Consider the following 21,338-nt stretch of genomic DNA (forward strand, 5'->3'; position numbering starts at 1 on the left):
CAACACGAAGAGCCGGGAGGTTGCTGGGGCGCTGGCAGGCACTGCTCCCTCGTCGACGGCCCGCAATTCCGTCACGCGCCCGGAGGTTTTGTGGAAAACCGGGCGTGCCACCTGACCTATACCCGATCAGGAGGGTGCAAACGTGCTCCGAACAGTTTCCTGCATACAAAGACACGTGTAATCGTAAGTCCGAGCCATGGTCGGCTCCCCGGGACGACTCTTGCATCGGCTTTAAAGAGCCGATCGAGTCCCGGTGTCAGATCGGATCTGTAACCATCCAGATTTTTGATGAAATAAGCGAATAACTGTAAAGCTGCTTCAATTAAATCTAACTAATCTAAATCACGATGGTAAAAGCTTCACTGCTAGATCGGAACATCCTACGCGTGACTAGGCCTAATGAACGTAACAGATAACTAAACCGTAACCCAAAACAGAGGCCTAAGAACTAGCAAGAGCCGATTCCCGGAACAATCCCTATCAAGGCTAAGATAAAGCATCCACTACGCCACCGGATCATCCAATCCGTTTGCAAGGCCTAACCTAGCAGATATTACGCAAACTCTTAAGATAAGAGAAAATCATAACAGATCAGATCTACTAGACATAAGAGAAGCAGGGTGTTGCCTCTGTGCGACTAGTTCTATGCGACAAGAACTATCATGAGATTGAAACGTGACTGCACAGAGACAACGTGATATTCGTAGATGATAAACAATGAAAGCATGATAAATCTATTAAAAGACATGCTATGAACATCAAGATAACTAGTACTACTCACCATCAAAAACGCTTCAGTACGAGTAATACCAAGGTAAAAGCAAGAACAATGCTGCCCTGATCGCGAGAAGCGATTAGGGCAGCATGGCGCTTACTTGGATGAAACCCTAGGATTAGGGGTGGCGATGCGCCGAGAGTTGTTGTTTGCGAGTCGTGATGACGCTCCCTTTCATGAATAACAAAGGATACATATTTATAGTCCGGAGACTTGGGAAACAATCTAAACTAATCATGTCCCGATCGGACTCTATCTCTAATCTTAAAGCTAAATCTAAGGATACACGGCCCATGTGGCCCAAATGCTCACGCAGGAGCCGATTTACAAGTCTTCTTGATCTTCTGCTTTAAGCTCATCTTGCTTTCGGCCCATAAATTAACCCTGTTAATTTATGGCGATAACACATGCCCCCTGGTTTTGGCAATGATAGTTCCAAAACCAATCCGTCGCTTCATCTTCCCGTTAATGCTCATTAAACACACTGCAACCGCCAAGGAATACGCAACGTCTCTGTAACTGGCTCCTCGTAGAATGTGAAACTGCCGATCCGTCTTCCATCTTTCCACTATTTAATCTCACTCGAATCGGCTCTTCTCCACAGCAAACTCCTTCTTCCTCCCATAGCCAGTAGCGCAGAAACCCCAACTCTTCACCAACCATGGCCATCTCCTCTTCCTCTGGCTCCCATTCTTTTGGAGATTCCTCTTCTTCCTCCTCCTCTCCTCCTTCTTCTTCTTCCCTCTCGGCCTCATCCATCGACTCTTTCCCAGAGAGCCGAGAGCCGACCCCCGAGTGGGACCCGACAGCAGCCTACGAGGCGCTGGCTCCTCTGCACTGGGATGCAGAGGAGTTCGACTTCGGGGTCGCCTCCGAGGAGGACGAGCCCGAAACTGAAGGAGAGGAAGACCTCCAGTTCCTATTCCAGGAGGAACTGGAGAGCGATGAAGACGATGCCTTTTCCTGGGAAGGAGCCGACTCCTCCGAAGAGATCGGCTCTTCCTCCAGTGACGACACGGCGGCGGGAGGAAACCCCCACCAATTCCTCAAGGCCCCCTCGGAGGGGAGCGAAGAAGGAAGCAGCAGCAGCGGCGGCGGACGAAGTAGCAGCAGCGCCGACGACAGCGGCGATGGTAGCAGTGACGGCGACGACGATGATAACAACGACGGCGGAGACGCACCATCACGAAGCCCGAAGCGCCGTAGGTGTTCAGACACCTATGACTGGTAGATGTAGATAGCATCATAAGAATAGGACCTCAAAGCCGAAGGATTGATTCCTTTGTAAAATCGGCTTTCCTTGTAATGAACCTTCCTTTTTTAATGAAATCGAGTTTCCCCAATTTCGTACGTCTTCATTTATTTCTCAAAAAGCCGATGGCAACGCATTAGGCTTCCACAAATATCCAAGAGCCGACGAAATTCAAACTAGGAGCAACCCGCACAAGAGTAGAATATCGCTTCCAGCTTGAACCGAACTCGACGAACTCTCAAATTCGAGTGTAATTCGAAAACCAAACTCTACAAATCCGAGCAAGAACTCTCCAAGCAACCGGAATTCGAATCAGAACTCACAGCAATCCAACCCTAAGTCAACAGATCTGAACCATGGCGGATTCTGCAGTTCAGACAACAAGTTCTGATATCCACGATACGGCAATCCACGGCCTGAAGGTAATATCTGGCCTAATCTTTTAGTTTTCTTCAGCTCACTAAGCTTCTGAAACTGAAACTCTGAAATATGACACCATACACATACTTCTGAATTTCTGAACTCCAGGTGTCAGACATCCTTCTGCCGCATCCTTCCAATCCAAAATCTTTCTGTCTTGGCCCACAAACCCATGAAAACCCCGTAGATTTGATCTCTTGTGAAGCAAATAGGATCCCTTTTGTGAGCCAAAACATTGATATGAACCTCTGGACCGACTGCTTAAGAGCCTGGCCTAATCCTCCCGAGAGCTGGATTACATGGTACAACAGAGTAGCAAAAACTCACATGCCCTTGTGGCAAGATTTAAACATAGCCGATGCACTTAGTTTATCACTATCACCTCTTGACAAAGATGAAAATCTTCTGAAAACCATCGGCTATTTCTGGTCTGATGCTCTGAATTGTTTCCTCTTTGGTCATGGACCCATGACTCCCACTCTGCTAGATGTTGTCATGATCACTGGACTAGACATTAGCTCTCCCAATCCTGCTGCTCACAAAATGGCAGAAGTCCCCTTTAAACTTTCTTCCAAAGTCAACTGCACAAACTGGGGTACTTACATGAGTCAGCAAATGAAAACAAAAGGTCCAGTGACTGAGAAGGAACACACAGCCTTCTTAAATCTTTGGTTATAGCACTTCATCTTCTGTGGTCCTTCTTTAGCTCCCACTAAGAACTATCTTCCCTTGGCCTATCACCTAGCCCATGGTAATCACACCGGCCTAGGCAAACTCTTCCTTGGAGAAACCTACAGATATCTCCATTTGATGACATCTAATTTACTTAACGAAAAGAAACTGAGAACTGGAGGCCCTTGGTGGTTCATTCAGTTGTGGGCAGAACTGTACTTCGAGCACCATATTCCCAACTTCCAAGGCCTGACCAAGAACTCTTTCCCTGATGAGAGTGGCAAACCAATTAGATGTACTAGCTATGGCCAAGCTTTGTTCAGTCTCCCTGGCAGTAAACTGAATTCAACAGATGCAGCAAACTGGTTTAGAGTCTTCTACAAAGGACTAGACAATCCTCTCTACTTCCCATTTACTGAATCTGAATCCTTTGAGAACCTAACTGCCTTCAGATTAGATAACTTTACCGATGACGACAACACTCGGCATCTATATTCTCTGATGATTCAACCTGGCTTCCTCCCCATTGGCATTAGTACTTCTAACAGAATTATCAAGCCAGGTTATGAATCTTACCAACCAGTTATAGCAGCTCGGCAATTTGGCCTAGGACAGGTCCCTCCCCACTTCCATATTCACCACTTGGTGGAGAGCAGAGCCGATCTGCCTGACGGTCTTACCAGTTCAAGATGCTACAGCATGTTTGATGACCTCCACATTCCAATACCAGCCGATTTGTCTTTCACTTCTTCATCAATCGGCTTTGATACCTGGTGGAAGATGTGGAAAACTCATGTCTTCAGAAAAGCTCTAGGTCCTCGACTGCAACAAATCGATCCTGAATATGCAATCCCCGAGGAAGAGGTACTGATTCTATGCATTCATCCTTTTAAATCCTCTCTTCCCTTTTCTTGGCTTAACCTGCTCATCCTGTCAGCAGCAACAAGATGATCCAGAACCCATGACCAGTACTGGGAGCCATTTCACTTTCTTCCAACTGCTCCTGATGTACTCTTCGACAAAAGATCACCACCAATGAAGAAAGTGATAATGACTGTCCAGCCAGACTTACTTCAGTCGGCTTCCAAGCGAAGACAAACTTCTGCAAGCGTTGCCCCCCGAGTCTTGACCAAGAAAAGGAAGATGATCACGAGGCGAGTGATCAAGAAACCAGTACCAGCTTCTTCGAGTCCATCATAGTCCAATACCAACCAGGTAACTTATTTTTCTGAAACTTTCTTCTTTATCTCATACATATATGCTCTGGTTGACTGTAATTCTATTTCCAGGATGCAGCCGAAAACATCTCCAATGCAGAAAGCCCGGAACAACACGAGATGGCTGCAACTCCTGATGCACTGATGAATACAAGCGAGGAACAAGCCGATGCAGCAGATGCTCTTGACGTCAACATCAGCTTTGATAGGACGATTGCTCCTGAACCGTCCAACACTTCTTCAGAACAGGTAACATTACAAAAACCAATTCCGAACCAGCCGATAACTCCATAAATGCATCTTGCACTAACTCCAGATGTGCCCATAGAGTTTTGATATTTCAGGTTTGCTTTCCTTTGACCCTGCATCAATGGGCCTAACTGTCCCTGGAGCAGAAACACCTTCCTTACAGCAATCGGCTAACTTGGCACATCAGCTTCAACTCATCAAAGACCTCCTATCTGCTCCGATCAATGCTCTAGTTGATGATTCCAGCAAGATAAAGAACATCTTCGAGCAAATAGAATCCCAACTCCCGGAGCCGTTGCAACTCAAACTCTGGTCAGCCAGCAACCTTCCATTCTTTCGGATAGAAGTCAGTAAAGCGCAAGAAAGGATGAAAGCACGTCGCTCTCAAGCTTCTCTAAAAGCTGATATTACCCAAAAGTGCAAGGCTCTTAACCATAAGAAGGCAACTCTAGATATCAAAGCTGATGTGTCTGCCAACACGAATCGACTCGACCTCCTGAAGAAAGAACTGGCGAAACTCGAAGAAAAGGTCCGCATTACCAAAGAACTCATCCAGGCCGAGGAAGCTTCCATTGCAAACTCCAAACAAGAAACCCAGGAAATATCCAAGCAGATACAAGCAGAGTTTGCAGAGATAAGCACCTTGAATCGGCAGATAGTTTCAGGCAATGACAAGGATGACGAAGCGATTGTAGCACGAGCAGACGCCGTCTGTACTGAAGCCATCCACGCCATAGAAGAATTCCTGAACCGGTAGATAGGCTCAAGAAACAATCAGTACTACCTGTTAACCTGAAACTTGTACTTGTTTAAAAACATCGGCTGTCTTTCTTTACCGGCCAACTCAACGTGTTGGCCTATCATCATCATTTTTTTTTACCGGCCAACTCGACGTGTTGGCCTGTCATCATCATTTATTATTTATTTATTTTTTTGCGGCCAACTCAACGTGTTGGACCATTACACTGCAGCCAGATGGATCTCATCGGCTTTTTCTACTCGCCTTCCCACATGCTCGGGAAATACTTCTTCAGATGCTGTCCATTGACAGCAACAGGAAACTTGACGCCGTCCAATTCCTCGAGCATGTACGCATTCCCAGGCAAAACCTGATCAACCTTGTACGGACCATGCCAAGTTGGAGACCATTTACCAAACTTTTTATCTTTAGTTCCTAATGGCAATACTGCCTCCCAAACCAAATCTCCGACCTGGAAATCCTTAGGCTTGACCTTTTTGTTGTATGCACGGGCAACTTTGGCTTTGTTCTCTTTGATTTTTTCCAGCGACCAAAGCCTTAGCTCCATCAGGTCCTCCACATTATCATTCATCAAGGCTGCATACTGTTCAGCAGATAGATCATTCTGAAACTCAACGCGCCTTGATTCAGCCGTGATTTCCCATGGTAGCATAGCGTCCTGGCCGTAGACTAAATGGTACGGTGACGTCTTGACGGACCCATGACACGAAATACGATATGCCCACAAAGCTTCTGACAACACCTCATGCCAGCGCCTAGGATATTCATCGATCTTTCTTTTTATGAGCTTGATGAGGCTCTGGTTGGATGCTTCAGCCTGTCCATTAGCTTGGGCATAATACGGAGATGATCTGATCAGCTTAATCCCATTGTCATCGGCAAACTTTCTGAACTCCTCCGATATAAAGACCGATCCTCCATCGATCGTAATGGTCTGAGGGATCCCAAATCTGTGAATGATGTGTTCTTTGACAAAGCTGATCACATCTCTTGACGCCACCGACCTCATGGGTACTGCTTCTACCCATTTTGTGAAATAATCTGTGGCAGCTAAGACCCATTGGTGACCCTTGCTAGACGACGGGTTGATCTGTCCAATCATGTCCATGCCCCAACCTCTGAATGGCCAGGGTTTGATGATAGGATTCATCACTGATGCTGGCACTATCTGAATCTTACCAAACCTCTGACATGCTTGACATCCCTAGTAATATTTGAAACAATCTTCAAGCATAGTGGGCCAGTAATAACCCGATCGCCTAATCAGCCACTTCATCTTATGAGCCGATTGGTGAGTACCGCAGGCTCCTTCATGAACCTCATGCAAGAGCCAATTTGACTCTGAAGGTCTCAAACATTTGAGCAGTAGTCCTTCCAAGGTCCTGTAGAACATGTCATCCCCCATCAGAACGTACTTCATGGCCTTGAGTCTTATCCTTCTGGGTGCCCCCCGAGCCGAATCCTTCAAGTAATTGAAGATATCGGCTCTCCAGTCTCCAGGTTCAAGAAACTGAACCTCCACGTCGACTCCATCGGCTGTCTCCTTGTAGCCAGAAGCCATCTGTGCCAAATCATTGGCTTCATTGTTCAGAGTCCTGCGTATCCAGTGGAAATTGATGCACCTGAATCGTGACATCAACTCACGGCACTGCATCCATATCGGGAAAAGAGCCTCGCTCTCACATCTATATTCCTCCGTGAGCTGAGAAATCACCAACTTTGAATCCCCGAAAATTTCCACCGCTTCTGCTCCAGCTTCAAGGAGTAGTTCCATCCCTTTGCGAACGGCTTCATATTCCACCAAATTATTGGAGCATGGGGCAGTCATTCTGATGGAAAAGGAATATGTCGCCCCACGAGGCGAGACCAACAGAATTCCCACACCGCACCCATCATCACAAGCCGATCCATCAAAGAACATAGCCCAAGCACGAATAAATACCGCAGCAATATCAGTGCTGATCCTGTCCGCAACAAGATCTGCCAGTGCCTGTCCCTTGACTGCTTTTGCAGGCTGGTATCGGATATCGAACTCTGACAATGCAAACATCCATTTTCCAAGTCGGCCTTTCAGGACAGGAGCCGACAGCATGTGCTTTATGACATCCGATTTGCATATAACAATTGTTTCCGCCGAGAGCAAAATATGACGAAACTTTGTACATGTAAAGTATAAGCAAAGGCAAAGCTTCTCGATTTCAGGGCACCTGGTCTCGGCATCTAACATGCGTCTGCTGAGGTAGAAAACCACCCTCTCTTGGCCATCATGCTTCTGGACCAACACCGAAGCAATAGAAGTGTCACCCACGGATAGGTACACATAGAACGGCCTATCTTGCTGAGGAGGAACCAATACTGGAGGCTTTGACAAATACTCTTTGATTTCATCGAAAGCTTGCTGCTGTTTTGCCCCCCAGCGAAACTCATCATCGGATTTGATCTTCACTAAACCCATAAACGGCTCAATGCGCCCAGACAGATTAGAAATGAATCGCCTGACAAAGTTAATTTTACCGATGAGTTTCTGTAACTCCATCTTTGTAGTAGGTGGCTTCATCGTCTTCACAGCTTCTTGACTCTTTAGGCCGATCTCGATTCCCCGTTCATGCACCAGGAATCCCAGAAATTGACCGGCCGATACACCGAAGGCACACTTCTTTGGGTTCATTTTGAGCCCAAACCTTCGAGTCCGCTCCAAAACTTGGCGCAGATCTTCTAGATGCCCCGCAGCTGATTTGGACTTGACCACGACATCATCAATATAAATCTCTACCAACTTGCCGATGAGATCATGAAAAATGTAATTCATGGCACGTTGGTACGTTGCACTGGCATTCTTCAGTCCAAAAGTCATAACCAAGTACTCGAACAAGCCAACTGCACCTGGTACTCTGAACGCGGTCTTGTTCACGTCTTCCGGGGCCATGAAGATCTGGTTGTAACCGGCATTACCATCCATGAAACTCATCATTTTGTGGCCAGCAGCGGCATTGATCAGTGTCTCTGCAACAGGCATTGGGTATTCATCCTTCGGAGTTGCTCTGTTGAGATCTCTAAAATCGACGCAGACACGCCATCGGCCATCTTTCTTTCGTACCGGCACCACACTGGAGATCCATTCTGCATACCGGCATGGCCTGATGAACCCAGCATCCAGCATATTCTCCACCTCTTTCTTGACTTTTTCTAAGACTTCGGCCTTCATCTGACGTGCTCGTTGCTGAAACGGCCGAAACCCTTTCTTGAGCGGGAGCCGATGCTCAACTATGTTTCTATCCAGTCCAGGCATCTCGGTGTAGTCCCATGCAAAGCAATCCCGGTATTCTTTCAGCAGTGTGATCATCTCCTCTCGCAAAGCCGGATCCAACTTCTTGCTGATAAATGTCGGCCGTGGCTTATCCCCAGGACCAATGTCAATCTCTTCCAAATCATCAGCTGATGTGAACCCGTATCCGAGTTTGCCGTCGTCTGAAAAATCAGCGGCGAATGCAAGCAAGTCTTCATCATCCACAAGATCAGCGGCAAACACAGGGAGATGACAAGAAAAATTATTTGGCCAACCGCACGGGCTGGCCACTTCTATACTTCCATTATCATTCGAAATCAAATAGTTGATGAGTGGCCAACTGCCAGAGCAGGCCATCGTGTGTACATGATGTAACAATTCCGACCAAAAACAGAATTTTTCTATTTTTCGGGGCCGATCGCCGGGACCGGGCTCTCTATTTTTATTACACCCCGTGGCTAGCCAGGGTGTATCTACTCTGTGAGGCCAGTGGATAAGACCAGTCTCAGTCCATTTTTTGTCGCCTCGATCTGATCACAGTCTTCAAGGGCGATCCCTGAGATCGGCTCTTGTCCTTCTGCATCCCAAGCGTGCATATCCGCGACGGAGACCTCGCTGGAATCGTCTGCAGGGACCACTTCTACTTCATCGCCGTCCCATTGGACGAGGTACTGATGCATTGTGGAGGGGATACAACAGTTGGCATGAATTCAGTCCCTTCTAAGCAGCACTGTGTATGTACTCTTGCTGTTAACGATGAAGAACGATGTTGGTACAGTCTTGCGGCCCACTGTCAGTTCCACATTAAGAACCCCCATCGCCTCCGATGGCTGTCCATTGAAGTCATTAAGAATCACATTGGTCTTGATCAGATCAGCAGAAGAACGACCCAATCGGCGCAGCACAGAGTATGGCATCAGGTTGACCGCGGCACCAGTGTCGACCAACATCCTGTTCATAGGCTTGCCGTCGATGAAACCCTTGAGATATAACCCCTTCAAGTGTTTGTAGCTCTTCTCCTTGGGCTTCCCGAAAATGATTGGCCGTGGACCGAGATCCAGCTGCGCGATGGCCAATTCCTCCGGTTGGGGTGCTCGAAACTCCGACGGGAGCACGAACACCATGTTTACATCAGCCGATGGCTTCTCACCGGCTTTTGTCTGCTTGGGACGCCACTCCTTCCTTGGGGGCGCCTCTCTTCCCTCTGCGGTCGCCTGACTTGCTCCGCGAGATCCGGACGCGCTTTCCTCAGCACGTCAAGATACTTTACTTCTGCCTCTTCCAGATTGCGCAAGCGCTGAACTCTGCGCTTTTGCGACCGATTGAGCCCGTCAGGACACCACCGTGGGAGATGGTACCTGTCTTCTTCCTCTAGCTCTAAATCACCCCCGGATGGGCGCCTCACGTGGTCATCCAGACGCGTCCCGGGCCCCAAACACCGGAACACTGATGTCTTTTCCTGTTGGTGTTCTCGAGGCCTGCATTCCAAGCAATCATCTATAGTAGGTAATCGGCTCATGCCGGAATTCCAACAGTACCTGAAGAACGGGCAATGCCAGTGGTCGCGAATAGCCTGGCGCCTCCCCAATGTCCTTCCTGAGCGGTGCTCGTACTCATCTTCTTCCGATTCATATCGGCGGCGTAGCTGGTACTGGTACTGGTATTTTTCCAGAAGCCGATTAGAAGCTGGGAGCTGATTGCGGATGTGGTGCACCTGCTCTTTAGTCACATGCCGTTGTTCCAGCTCACGTTCATCTTGCGGCCGTTTGCCAGAAACGGCCTCTCTCCTCTGCTTGTCATGGCGGCGCATGGGTCCCACCATGTTGATCTGGAATACCAAGTCCTGGCCCTCGGATCCGAAAGCTGACAGCTCCACCACGTTAGCTTGTGGGAAGGGCTTGGTGTCAACCTTCATCGTGTGTTGAGCCAGGATTAATCGGCCTTGCTCGATAGCCGATTGTATCTGACGACGTAGCTCCTTGCACTCACCCGTGGAATGAGTGAACGAGTGGTGCCATTTGCAGTACAGTCTTCCTTGCAGCTCTTGGGCCGTTGGCAACTTGTGATTCTCTGGGAGCTTCAGCTATTTTTCTTTGAGGAGCAGATCAAATATCTGCTCCGCCATGGTCACGTTGAAGTCGAAGCCCTTCACAAGTCCCTGTTGTTTGACCCACTTACACGGGACAGGGTTTGCCCCCCGGGTCCACTCTGCCACGGCTACTTCTTGCTCCTCGCCAGAGTCGTCAGATTCTTCAGCTTGTGCCATGTTTACATGGCGCTTGAACTTGTCCTGGTAGAGCTCAGGGTGGTAATGCTCGTATGCTGTAAGCTTCTGCACCAGGTGCGCCAGAGACGTGAACTCCAACTGAAAAGCCGCATCCTTGATCGGCTTAGCGAGTCCCAGGACAGCCAGATCGACTGCCTCCTTCTCTGTGATGCGCGACGAGTAGCATCAGTTCTTGACCTCCCTGAAGCGCTGTATGTACTCTGACACAGTTTCTCCTCGCTTCTGCCTGACTTGGGCGAGGTCGGCAATTCCAGCTTCTGCAGCTTCCGAGTGGTACTGAGTATGGAATTGATCTTCAAGCTGCCTCCAAGTCCGAATCGAATCCGGAACCAGTGACGCATACCATCCAAAAGCTGGGCCTGTAAGAGATTGGCCGAAGAACCGGACCCTCAATGGATCCGAAACTGAGATCATCCCAAGCTGCGTTAAGTATCGGCTCACATGCTCGATGGAGCTGGCTCCTTCTGACCCGTTGAACTTGGTGAACGCAGGAAGCCGATACTTGGGTGGCAATGGGATCAAGTCATAGTCGCTTGGATATGGCTTGGAATAGCCGACCGCTTTCCTCTTGGGCAGGATGCCGAACTGGTCTCTGAGTATTGCACTGACCTGCTCCACACTAAGAACTCCTGGGGCCGATGGCTCAGCACTCGGCCCAGTAGCGTACTTTGCCAGCCACGCTTGTTTTTCTACATCTACTCCAGAAGCTCCTGGGTTCATCACCTGCACCGAGCGTGCTGGACTGACGCTGTCAAGGATGTAGGCGCACGTGTAGCCGTGCGGAATCTCCTTAGGTAGCTCGGTGAGGAACTGGCCTTCTCCAGGGTCACCGCCGATCTTGTGGATGACGTAGATCGGCGAGCTCTGTGGTCTGGGAGCTGCAAATGAGAATGGCAGTTGCGGCCTAGAATGCAGTGCAGCTTCCTCTGTGTGACTCCCCAGGATTGGCCCCGATGGAGAGTACTGGTTCTTGATTATCTCCTGGATGACGCGATGGGCCATGCGCTCTAGCTCGTTCATCAGGCTCTGAGAATGTCGATGAAGCGAATGGGCCACCATGTAGTTCATCTCCTGACGCAGGGCCCTGGTGCGCTCCTCTGATGGTACAGATAGGTCCACATTGTCGAGAGCGCCTTCAGGCGAGAACCCCTTCCACCTGATGCCATGGTTGCGGGTCCTCTCAAAAGAGCCGATGAGATCGGCTTCCAGCAGAGCTTTGACCTCATCATACTTCTCCTTATGTTCAGGAGGAAGCTCTTCATACGTGACGGGCTTGAGAGCGGGTTCTTGGTCTTGAGCTCCAGTCATTGTTGCAGTAGATGTTGTTGCCGAGAAGAGTCCCACTGGGCGTGCCAGAATGTGTTGTCAGTCGAAACCCACCGGCGAGCAGCGACGGGCAACACGAAGAGCCGGGAGGTTGCTGGGGCGCTGGCAGGCACTGCTCCCTCGTCGACGGCCCGCAATTCCATCACGCGCCCGAAGGTTTTGTGGAAAACCGGGCGTGCCACCTGACCTATACCCGATCAGGAGGGTGCAAACGTGCTCCGAACAGTTTCCTGCATACAAAGACACGTGTAATCGTAAGTCCGAGCCGTGGTCGGCTCCCCGGGACGACTCTTGCATCGGCTTTAAAGAGCCGATCGAGTCCCGGTGTCAGATCGGATCTATAACCATCCAGATTTTTGATGAAATAAGAGAATAACTGTAAAGCTGCTTCAATTAAATCTAACTAATCTAAACCACGATGGTAAAAGCTTCACTGCTAGATCGGAACATCCTACACGTGACTGGGCCTAATGAACGTAACAGATAACTAAACCGTAACCCAAAACAGAGGCCTAAGAACTAGCAAGAGCCGATTCCCGGAACAATCCCTATCAAGGCTAAGATAAAGCATCCACTACGCCACCGGATCATCCAATCCGTTTGCAAGGCCTAACCTAGCAGATATTACGCAAACTCTTAAGATAAGAGCAAATCATAACAGATCAGATCTACTAGACATAAGAGAAGCAGGGTGTTGCCTTTGTGCGACTAGTTCTATGCGACAAGAACTATCACGAGATTGAAATGTGACTGCACAGAGACAACGTGATATTCGTAGATGATAAACAACGAAAGCATGATGAATCTATTAAAAGACATGCTACGAACATCAAGATAACTAGTACTACTCCCAATCAAAAACGCTTCAGTACGAGTAATACCAAGGTAAAAGCAAGAACAATGCTGCTCTGATCGCGAGAAGCGATCAGGGCAGCATGGCGCTTACTTGGATGAAACCCTAGGATTAGGGGTGGCGATGCGCCGAGAGTTGTTGTTTGCGAGTCGTGATGACGCTCCCTTTCATGAATAACAAAGGATACATATTTATAGTCCGGAGACTTGGGAAACAATCTAAACTAATCATGTCCCGATCGGACTCTATCTCTAATCTTAAAGCTAAATCTAAGGATACACGGCCCATGTGGCCCAGATGCTCACGCAGGAGCCGATTTACAAGTCTTCTTGATCTTCTGCTTTAAGCTCATCTTGCTTTCGGCCCATAAATTAACCCTGTTAATTTATGGCGATAACAGGTAGTGACTTCATATGCGGGCATGGTGCCCGGGTATGCGGGATCATTCGGATATGACGGTGCTCCACGATGTGACTGGGGTAGACCGCAGGTGGTGACAGCCCTATCGGTCCGCTGGGAAGCTGTTTCTCGGTTAGTGTACTCCCCGACATTCGGGTATCGTGTAGGAGTTCATACAAAGATGAAACGGGACTGGATGTTCTCCAGTGCGGGTCATTCTCCTAGATGTCCCTAATTTCCCGACACCTGTAGTTCTAAGTATGTGGCTAACGTAACTTATCTGCTAACATGAATAGTATACTAGGAATCTTTGCCTATGCTCCCACTAATCTTAGGATTGCTTGTTTATTTTTTATTCATGAGAGTAGGTTGTTCTGTGTGTGTCACATTACCTCTGATTATCCATTATTTATCACTTACCCATGTATAGTAAGTAGTCTTCATCTTACTTCATACGTGTCATGGTTGTGAAACTAGTAAATAAATTTTACACAACCTAGCCATCCCTTGGGAAAATATAAATAACGATACCCTGAATACTTCCGGGTGAAATGCTACAACGGTATATCCGTGTGCTTGCATATCTTCCTTGTAAACGTTAAGACATACCAACACCATCATTTCTGGCGCCGTTGCTAGAAACTAACCCCTCCTAGTGACCATGCTAAAAAAAATGCCAACATGGATCCGCGCCGGCGCTCCCACCCTCTCCTGCGTAGGAGCTGCGCCACCGCCCCTTCACCACCTCCGTCCGGATCTGTGCCGCCGCCCTGCAGGAGAACGCTACTTCACCAACGCCACAACATGCACAACTCCGGTGACCTGAGGGCATGCGTGCTCCTTGAACTAGCTATCATGGCAAAGGATGCTGCTGTCAGTGCCATGCATGGCAGATGGGGCGATGGTGCAGAAGATAGAGCAGACAGTGAAGAGGAGGATGAATATCGAAGGGATAAGGAAGGTGAATGAGTGGTTGAGAGCATTCGGTCGATTTGGTCCATGTAAAAAAATAGAGAGAAAATATGTTCTATGACTAGTGGGACCTATTATGAGGCTCTGTATAAGTGTATATCAATGATCATAAGATTTATTTTAGTTTTAACAATGTATGTGATATGTAAATAATATTTGATAGTTCTTGTGTTAATCCATAGCCTCAGGGGTATTTTAGATATTTTACCATTCAACTCAGAGAATCGACTCAAAATAATCAGGATTGCCAAATGCCCAGCTTATCCAGACAGCCGATTCTCCACACAGTTGACTATCTCAAAATCTTGATTATCAAAAAAACGAGATCTAGAAAAGCAGAAACAAACAGAGCCAATGGGATGAACTGCTGAATTATTTGCTGATACCATGTGCTGGCGAATGAAAAGACAGTTAACTTTCATATATTGTCAGCTGAACATATTATTACAGAAGAAACATTGTGGGCTTGCACCAATGCACGGATAGCAGACAAAACAATATGAAAACGCTTCCTGCATCAATTAGCCATTCATGAAAGCAACATTTTCAATCTGCTTCTTCATTTATGTGCTCTTTATCATTCTAACTGCCGGTGATATGAATAGCAGAGAAAACAATATGAAAATGATTCGAGAGTGTTCTAGAGGAAACTTAGAAAAGCACATTGCTTGCATCGTTCAGTGTTGACCAAAGTTAGCGATAGATACGGTGGCCTGCAGTCGGTGTGACCCTGTGTGGCCTGGGACAGTATGCATATGGATGCTTTATGTGTACAGGTATAAAATTGCATTCAACTGGAACTATAGCAGCCGCTGAAACATTATAAATGGAATAGTAAAAATGCGATGCTACGACCAGTCCAAACATGTGCTTCGTGCCCGTCGATTGCGACCACGTAGAGTCCAGTGGCGGCGTCCAGGACGGCTGACCGCAAAAGTTCGTTGCATTTAAATCGAACTAGCCGCCGCTGAAAAATCAACTAGCCGGCGCGGAGGCAAAGGGGGGCTGGCAGTGGCAGGAGCCATGCATGCACCCTCCCTTAGCCGAGCAAGTCAACTGGTCGTAGAAAATCACATGATTTGTTGAGACGGTATGAGCTAGCATGTTGCATCCTGCCCGTCACCTTTCGCATTTTTATTGTGGTGTACTCCTGGTAAAGAAAGTCATTTTGGATAAAATTTGAGTCAAACATTAAAAATATAAATCATCAATAATTTTTAAGTTGTTGAGTTTACAAATATGAAAATTATATGAATAAATTTGTCTTCAAAAATATTTTTATAAAAATTTACATACATTTTTTTATAAATATTTTTTTTTAAATAAGAGGTTAAAATTATATTTTGAAGACTGTGTCACTATCCTAAATCCTAAATGATTTCCCTGACACGGAGGGAGCACTGGTGACCCACCCGTCATCTCGGCTCTCTATATAAACCACAGCATCCTCATCGCCCTCGAAACATAGAGAGAAAATATGCTCTATGACTAGTGGGACCTATTATGAGGCTCTGTATAAGTGTATATCAATGATCATAAGATTTATTTTAGGTTTTTTTTGCGAACCAAGATGTAGATTATATTAAAACAGTGGCAAACACAGTACATCCTAGTTTTGCAAAGACAACCCTAAGGAAAGCACAAATGACAACCAGGTCCTTGCATATCGTCTTCCACCTCCAGACAGGGAAGCGCGACTGCCTCCGCGGACTCCAAGCATCGTCCAAGAACTTGAAACCACCTATCAAACCGAAGCAAATCGAGAGGTGGACACCCAGAGGTAAACTGCAAGAGATCCGCGATAGGAGGACATCAGTCGTCGACCTCATCGATTTGACCCTCCATCCGCCATCTTCTGCCTCAACCCGAGAAGCTTCGGAGCACCGCAGAAGAACGCGAAGAACAGCCCGCACTTGCACCGCCATGGAGGCCATCCCCATGGAGCCCAGAGCACACCACCAACATGGCCACGTACAAATATGAAAAATATATGAATAAATTTGTCTTCAAAAATATTTTTATAAAAATTTACATACATTTTTTTATAAATATTTTTTTTAAAATAAGAGGTTAAAATTATATTTTGAAGACTGTGTCGCTATCCTAAATCCTAAATGATTTCCCTGATACGGAGGGAGTACTGGTGACCCACCCGTCATCTCGGCTCTCTATATAAACCACAGCATCCTCATCGCCCTCGAAGCATCGCCCGGTACGGTCTCTGCTGCTAAGTCTGGAAAACTTTTAGCGGGGGCTGTGTGTGGCGGCCATGACGTCGTTGAGCCTTGCCACCTCGCTTCATCTCGCGTTGTTTGGGCAGCGGTGCCCCGCTGCTCGTCGACCTCGATCGGTAGCTGCGCGGGCGCCGCCGCCGCAGAGCCACCGCTTTCGCCGCCAGCCTCAGCTGTCGCTGCAGCCGCCGCGCGCGGGGCGGACTGCCGGCTCGCACGCCGGGCGCCGCGCCGCCGCGGGAGTGCTGGAGCGGCGTCAGAAGCATGCGCAGGAGGACAGGGCGACGGCGATCAGAGAGCGGCTCCTGGGCGCCGAGGCGCCGCCGCCCTCGGCGTACGACACGGCGTGGGTCGCGATGGTGCCGGCGCCGGCGGGGTCCGGGTCCCCTCCTGCGCCGCGCTACCCGGGGTGCGTGGACTGGATCCTGCGGAACCAGCGACGGGACGACGGGTCGTGGGGGCCCGGCGACCCCTCGCTGCGCAAGGACGCGCTCTCGTCCACGCTGGCGTGCGTGCTCGCCCTCCGGAAGTGGGGCGCCGGCGGCGACGCCGTCGAGAGAGGTACGTTGCCAACTAGCCATTCCGCGGCCGGCCGCCGCCTATGCATAATGCCGTCGTCTTTACATGCGCCGTTGCTCCAGGGCTCCGTTTCATCGGGCGCAACTGGTCCTGCGTGACGGACGGCAGCTGCGACGCGCCGGCCGGGTTCGGCGTCATCTTCCCCGGCATGGTCGCGCACGCCATCAGCATGGGGCTGGAGATCCCCCTGGTCCCCCAAGCCGACGTCGACGCCGTCCTGCGGCTGCGCTACAGTGAGCTCATCAGAGGGTTCGTCGGTCTCTTCCTCGTCGCCATCCGTGCCACCGGACAGCACTAACTCTCTGCTCTCGCCGATCAACTCAACAGAATGGCTGCTTCTGGAGGTAGCCAAGCTTTCATGGCCTACATGGCAGAAGGTTTGGGGGACTTACTGGACTGGGACCAGGCGGCGGCGGCCTACCAGAGGAAGAACGGGTCCTTCTTCGACTCGCCGGCCGCGACGGCGGCCGCCGCGATCCACAGCCACAACGACCGAGCGCTCGACTACTTGGACTCGGTCGTCGGCGAGTTCGGCAGCGCAGGTGCAAAACTAAGCTTAGTTTACACTTGCTAAGGAAGATCAGATTTGTAGCTAGCTACTAGCTAGTAACGAACATTCATGGCGGCGGCGACCATCACTTGCTGCAGTGCCCACCGTGTATCCTCGGAGCGCCTACTCCCGGCTTCGCATGGTGGACACTCTGGAGAAGATGGGCATCTCAAGGAGCTTCTTGTCAGAGATAAACACCACACTCGACATGATATACAGGTGGCGACTACGTACAGTTCATTGACTTGTAGCTTGACTGCATTGTTAGTAGACCTCACTTATTATCGGGGGTGGGTCCAAGTTAGGTCAAAAGACTTACTACTTTTTTCTTCGGCCTAATGCTAGCTGTCTTGACCCGACCATGAAGCTATGTTTTTTTTACCTCAGCCCATTCCGATACGTGATTGGATCCGATTCAGACTAGGTTAGGAAAATTTTGATTTTTTTTTTCTTTTAAGAAATGCTATTATTTCCACGTATTTTACGGTGAATGTTAGTTGCATGAAACATAATGTTCATATTGCGGTGGAAATTTTATATCCGAGAGTCAAACGACTTGATTAGTTTTTTCACATATTTTTCAATATTGCACCTATAGATTTTTGATGTTGCAATGGAGCGTCTGATAAGAAAGTTACCATCGGACGTCCATACGCTAGCAAGGCTTTTTATGACCGGGTCAAACTAGCTATGTTGGGCTTTTTACTTTTTCAGACTTAGATAAAAATTATTATATGCCGGCCTGATCCCATTTTTATGACGGGTATTAATTTCAATCCTAGCTAGCTTGTCCAGCAAATTGCTCATATCAGAGTCCTAGCTTGTCCAGCAAATTGCTCCGATCTAATTGTTAGAATTGCCCGCAGGTCCTGGCTCGCTAACGATGAGGAGATCATGCTGGACATGGCGACATGCGCGATGGCGTTCCGCCTCCTGCGTTTGCATGGATACGATGTCTCCTCCGGTAAGCTAAAGACCTCCAGTCTCCTGCTTGGTTTTGGTTAAAAATCCTCGCATTCGGATCGAAATCACCAAACTGAACGCAAAGCGTCGTCGTGGCGCAGATGGGTTGGCCCAATTCAGCAACGAGTCCAGTTTCCATGGTTCAATCCAGGGCCATCTCAACGACACCGAGGCGTTGCTAGAGCTGCTGAAAGCCTCGCACGTCCAGATCACGGACGACGAGCTGGTCCTGGAGAGCATCGGCTCCTGGTCGTCCCAGCTCCTGAAGCAACAGCTGTGTTCCGGCAGGATATCCAGACATGTTGACCCTGCTGAGGTAGCCGCTGCTATTGAATCTCTGCGACAAGGAAGCATTAGGACCCCTTTTCGATCTAGCGATTTGGTGGTCGGTGCGTTAGTTTCGTATGTGTGGGATGTTATATATGTTTTGTTTCCAGGTTGAACATGTGCTCAAATTTCCCTTTTACTCCAACGTGGACCGGCTAGAGCACAGGTGGAACATCGAACACTTCAAGAAGCAGAACTTCCAGAAGCTGAAGTCGGAATACCGGTGAGAAGAGATACATCATTGATTGTCGCCCTAGATTTTATTATATTATATTATATTATATTATTTATTTATTTATACATATATAGATATATACATATATATATATAGATATATACATATGTATATATCTATATATATGTATATATACAATTATACATACATGCATATACGCGCACACACACATACATAATATAGCATCTGATGATTGATCTGATGAGATTTTAATCCCGTCCATCGATGGATCCGTCGTCGGATCAGCACTTGTGACGCAGATGAAGAAATTATGTCGCTAGCTGTGGATGAGTTCCACTCTTGTCAGGCTGCTTACCAAGAAGAGCTTCGGTGCATCGAGAGGTCCGGATCTCAAGAACTCCATCAACCCTCCTCATCGCTGGGGATGAGATGAGGAATTGAAATTCCCGCTCTACAAACCAGTGGGGATGAGATTAAACTGATCAAAACTTTTATTTTTTTTCCCCTCTACGATCCATCCATCTCTTTAACGTTTAAACAGGTGGGTGAAAGAAGTGAGGCTGGACGAGCTGGACTACGCGAGAGTGATGCCGCTGATCTGCCTGCTTCCGTCCGCTTCCACCATGTTCCCCGCCGAGCTGTCCGAGGCTCGCATCGTGGCAGCCAAGACCAACATCCTGGCAACCATCGTCGACGACCTCTTCGACGTCGGGGAGTCGAGGGAGGAGATGGAGAACCTCGTCACCTTGATCGAGATGTACCTGCCTCGGCCACACCTTAGAGATAACCTATCCTTCACCAGCTGATGCTTCGGTTCCTTCTGATCTGATGATGAATGGGTATGCAGGTGGGATGCGTACGAACGAGTTGGCTTCTTCTCGGAGCGTGTGGAGATCGTCTTCCGCGCCGTCTACGACACGAGCAACGACATCGCGGTGAGGGCCGCGGCGGTGCAGAACCGCAACATCATCCACCACATCGCCGAACGGGTAAGCCACGGCTCCATTAATTCCAGCAACGACGGACATCGATCAAGATCGAGCTAGCTCTAGCTGATGATGACAACGCTCTCTCTCTCTCTCTCTCTCTCTCTCTCTCTCGAACACGTGCACGTGCAGTGGGCGGAGTTGGCTAGGGTCATGATGGTGGAGGCGGAGTGGCGAATGAGCGGGCACACGCCGTCCATGGACGAGTACATGGCCGTCGCGGAGCCGTCCTACGCGCTGGGCACCACCGTCCTCACGTTCCTCTACTTCGTCGGGCCGGAGCTCTCGGAGGACGTGGTCCGAGGCTCGGAGTACGGCGAGCTGTTCCGGCACATAAACATCTGCGGCCGCCTCCTGAACGACCTCCAGTCGTACGAGAGGGAGAAAGACCAGGGGAAGATCAACAGCGTCCTGCTGCTCGCCGGCCGCCTCGGCGGCTCCGTCGAGGCGGCCAAGGCGGAGCTGAGGAGCGTCATCGCGGCGTCCAGGAGGGCGTTGCTGCGGATGCTGGTCCGCGATGGCGGCGAGGTGCCATGGCAGTGCCGGCGGGAGTTCTGGAACATCTCCAAGGTGGTGCACCTGATCTACATGGAGGTGGATGGCTACGCGTCGCCCAAGGAGATGATGCGAGCGTCGAATGAGGTGGTGGTAGAGCCGCTACGGGTAGGGGGGAAGACGAAGACCCACACCTCGGCGGAGTCCTATTCATAGAATGCTTATACGAACTTTTTATTCAATTGATATAAATGGGAAGCCACACATACCTTCAGACCTTGGGGCCACAAAATGTACAAAGAGCATTTAACCCAATGAAATAGTTCTCAAACAGCAAAACAATAATAAAAATATACTATAAGCATAGTAATATAAAAATGCCTATCAAACAGAGAATAAGCATAGCGCGCAAAACATGCGAGTTCTCGGAGTAGAGGGGAGAGGGTGGAGCGGGATGAGGACAGGAGGGAAGCATGCGAGTTCGTGGTGGTCGCGCGACGGCCAGGGCACCTCGCAGCTCGGCCGGTGTTGGCGCTATCGAGC

At 49.0% G+C, this 21,338-nt stretch overlaps 1 protein-coding gene across 1 annotated transcript; it reads left to right on the plus strand.

Moving 5' to 3' along the window:
• Window positions 1-16,706: 16,706 nt before the first annotated feature.
• Window positions 16,707-21,069, plus strand: LOC120666049 (dolabradiene synthase KSL4, chloroplastic-like). Its single transcript, XM_039945839.1, has 11 exons — window positions 16,707-17,260; window positions 17,341-17,527; window positions 17,606-17,820; window positions 17,927-18,047; window positions 18,695-18,792; window positions 18,893-19,107; window positions 19,229-19,341; window positions 19,600-19,695; window positions 19,856-20,071; window positions 20,162-20,303; window positions 20,433-21,069. Exons 1-11 carry the CDS (start codon window positions 16,738-16,740, stop codon window positions 21,009-21,011), a joined length of 2,505 nt encoding a protein of 834 aa, XP_039801773.1. The 5' UTR covers window positions 16,707-16,737; the 3' UTR covers window positions 21,012-21,069.
• Window positions 21,070-21,338: the final 269 nt, after the last annotated feature.

The sequence above is a fragment of the Panicum virgatum genome, chromosome 3N (assembly GCF_016808335.1).
Source record: "Panicum virgatum strain AP13 chromosome 3N, P.virgatum_v5, whole genome shotgun sequence".
Lineage (NCBI taxonomy): Eukaryota > Viridiplantae > Streptophyta > Magnoliopsida > Poales > Poaceae > Panicum > Panicum virgatum.

What these genes read in the sequence shown, in the direction of transcription:
- LOC120666049 (XM_039945839.1), top strand. Translation starts at nt 16,738, where the DNA reads ATGACGTCGTTGAGCCTTGCCACCTCGCTTCATCTCGCGTTGTTTGGG. An exon ending in ACACTCGACATGATATACAG is followed by an intron (nt 18,048 to 18,694) that starts GTGGCGACTACG and finishes AATTGCCCGCAG; the next exon opens with GTCCTGGCTCGCTAACGATG. An exon ending in TCCACCACATCGCCGAACGG is followed by an intron (nt 20,304 to 20,432) that starts GTAAGCCACGGC and finishes GTGCACGTGCAG; the next exon opens with TGGGCGGAGTTGGCTAGGGT.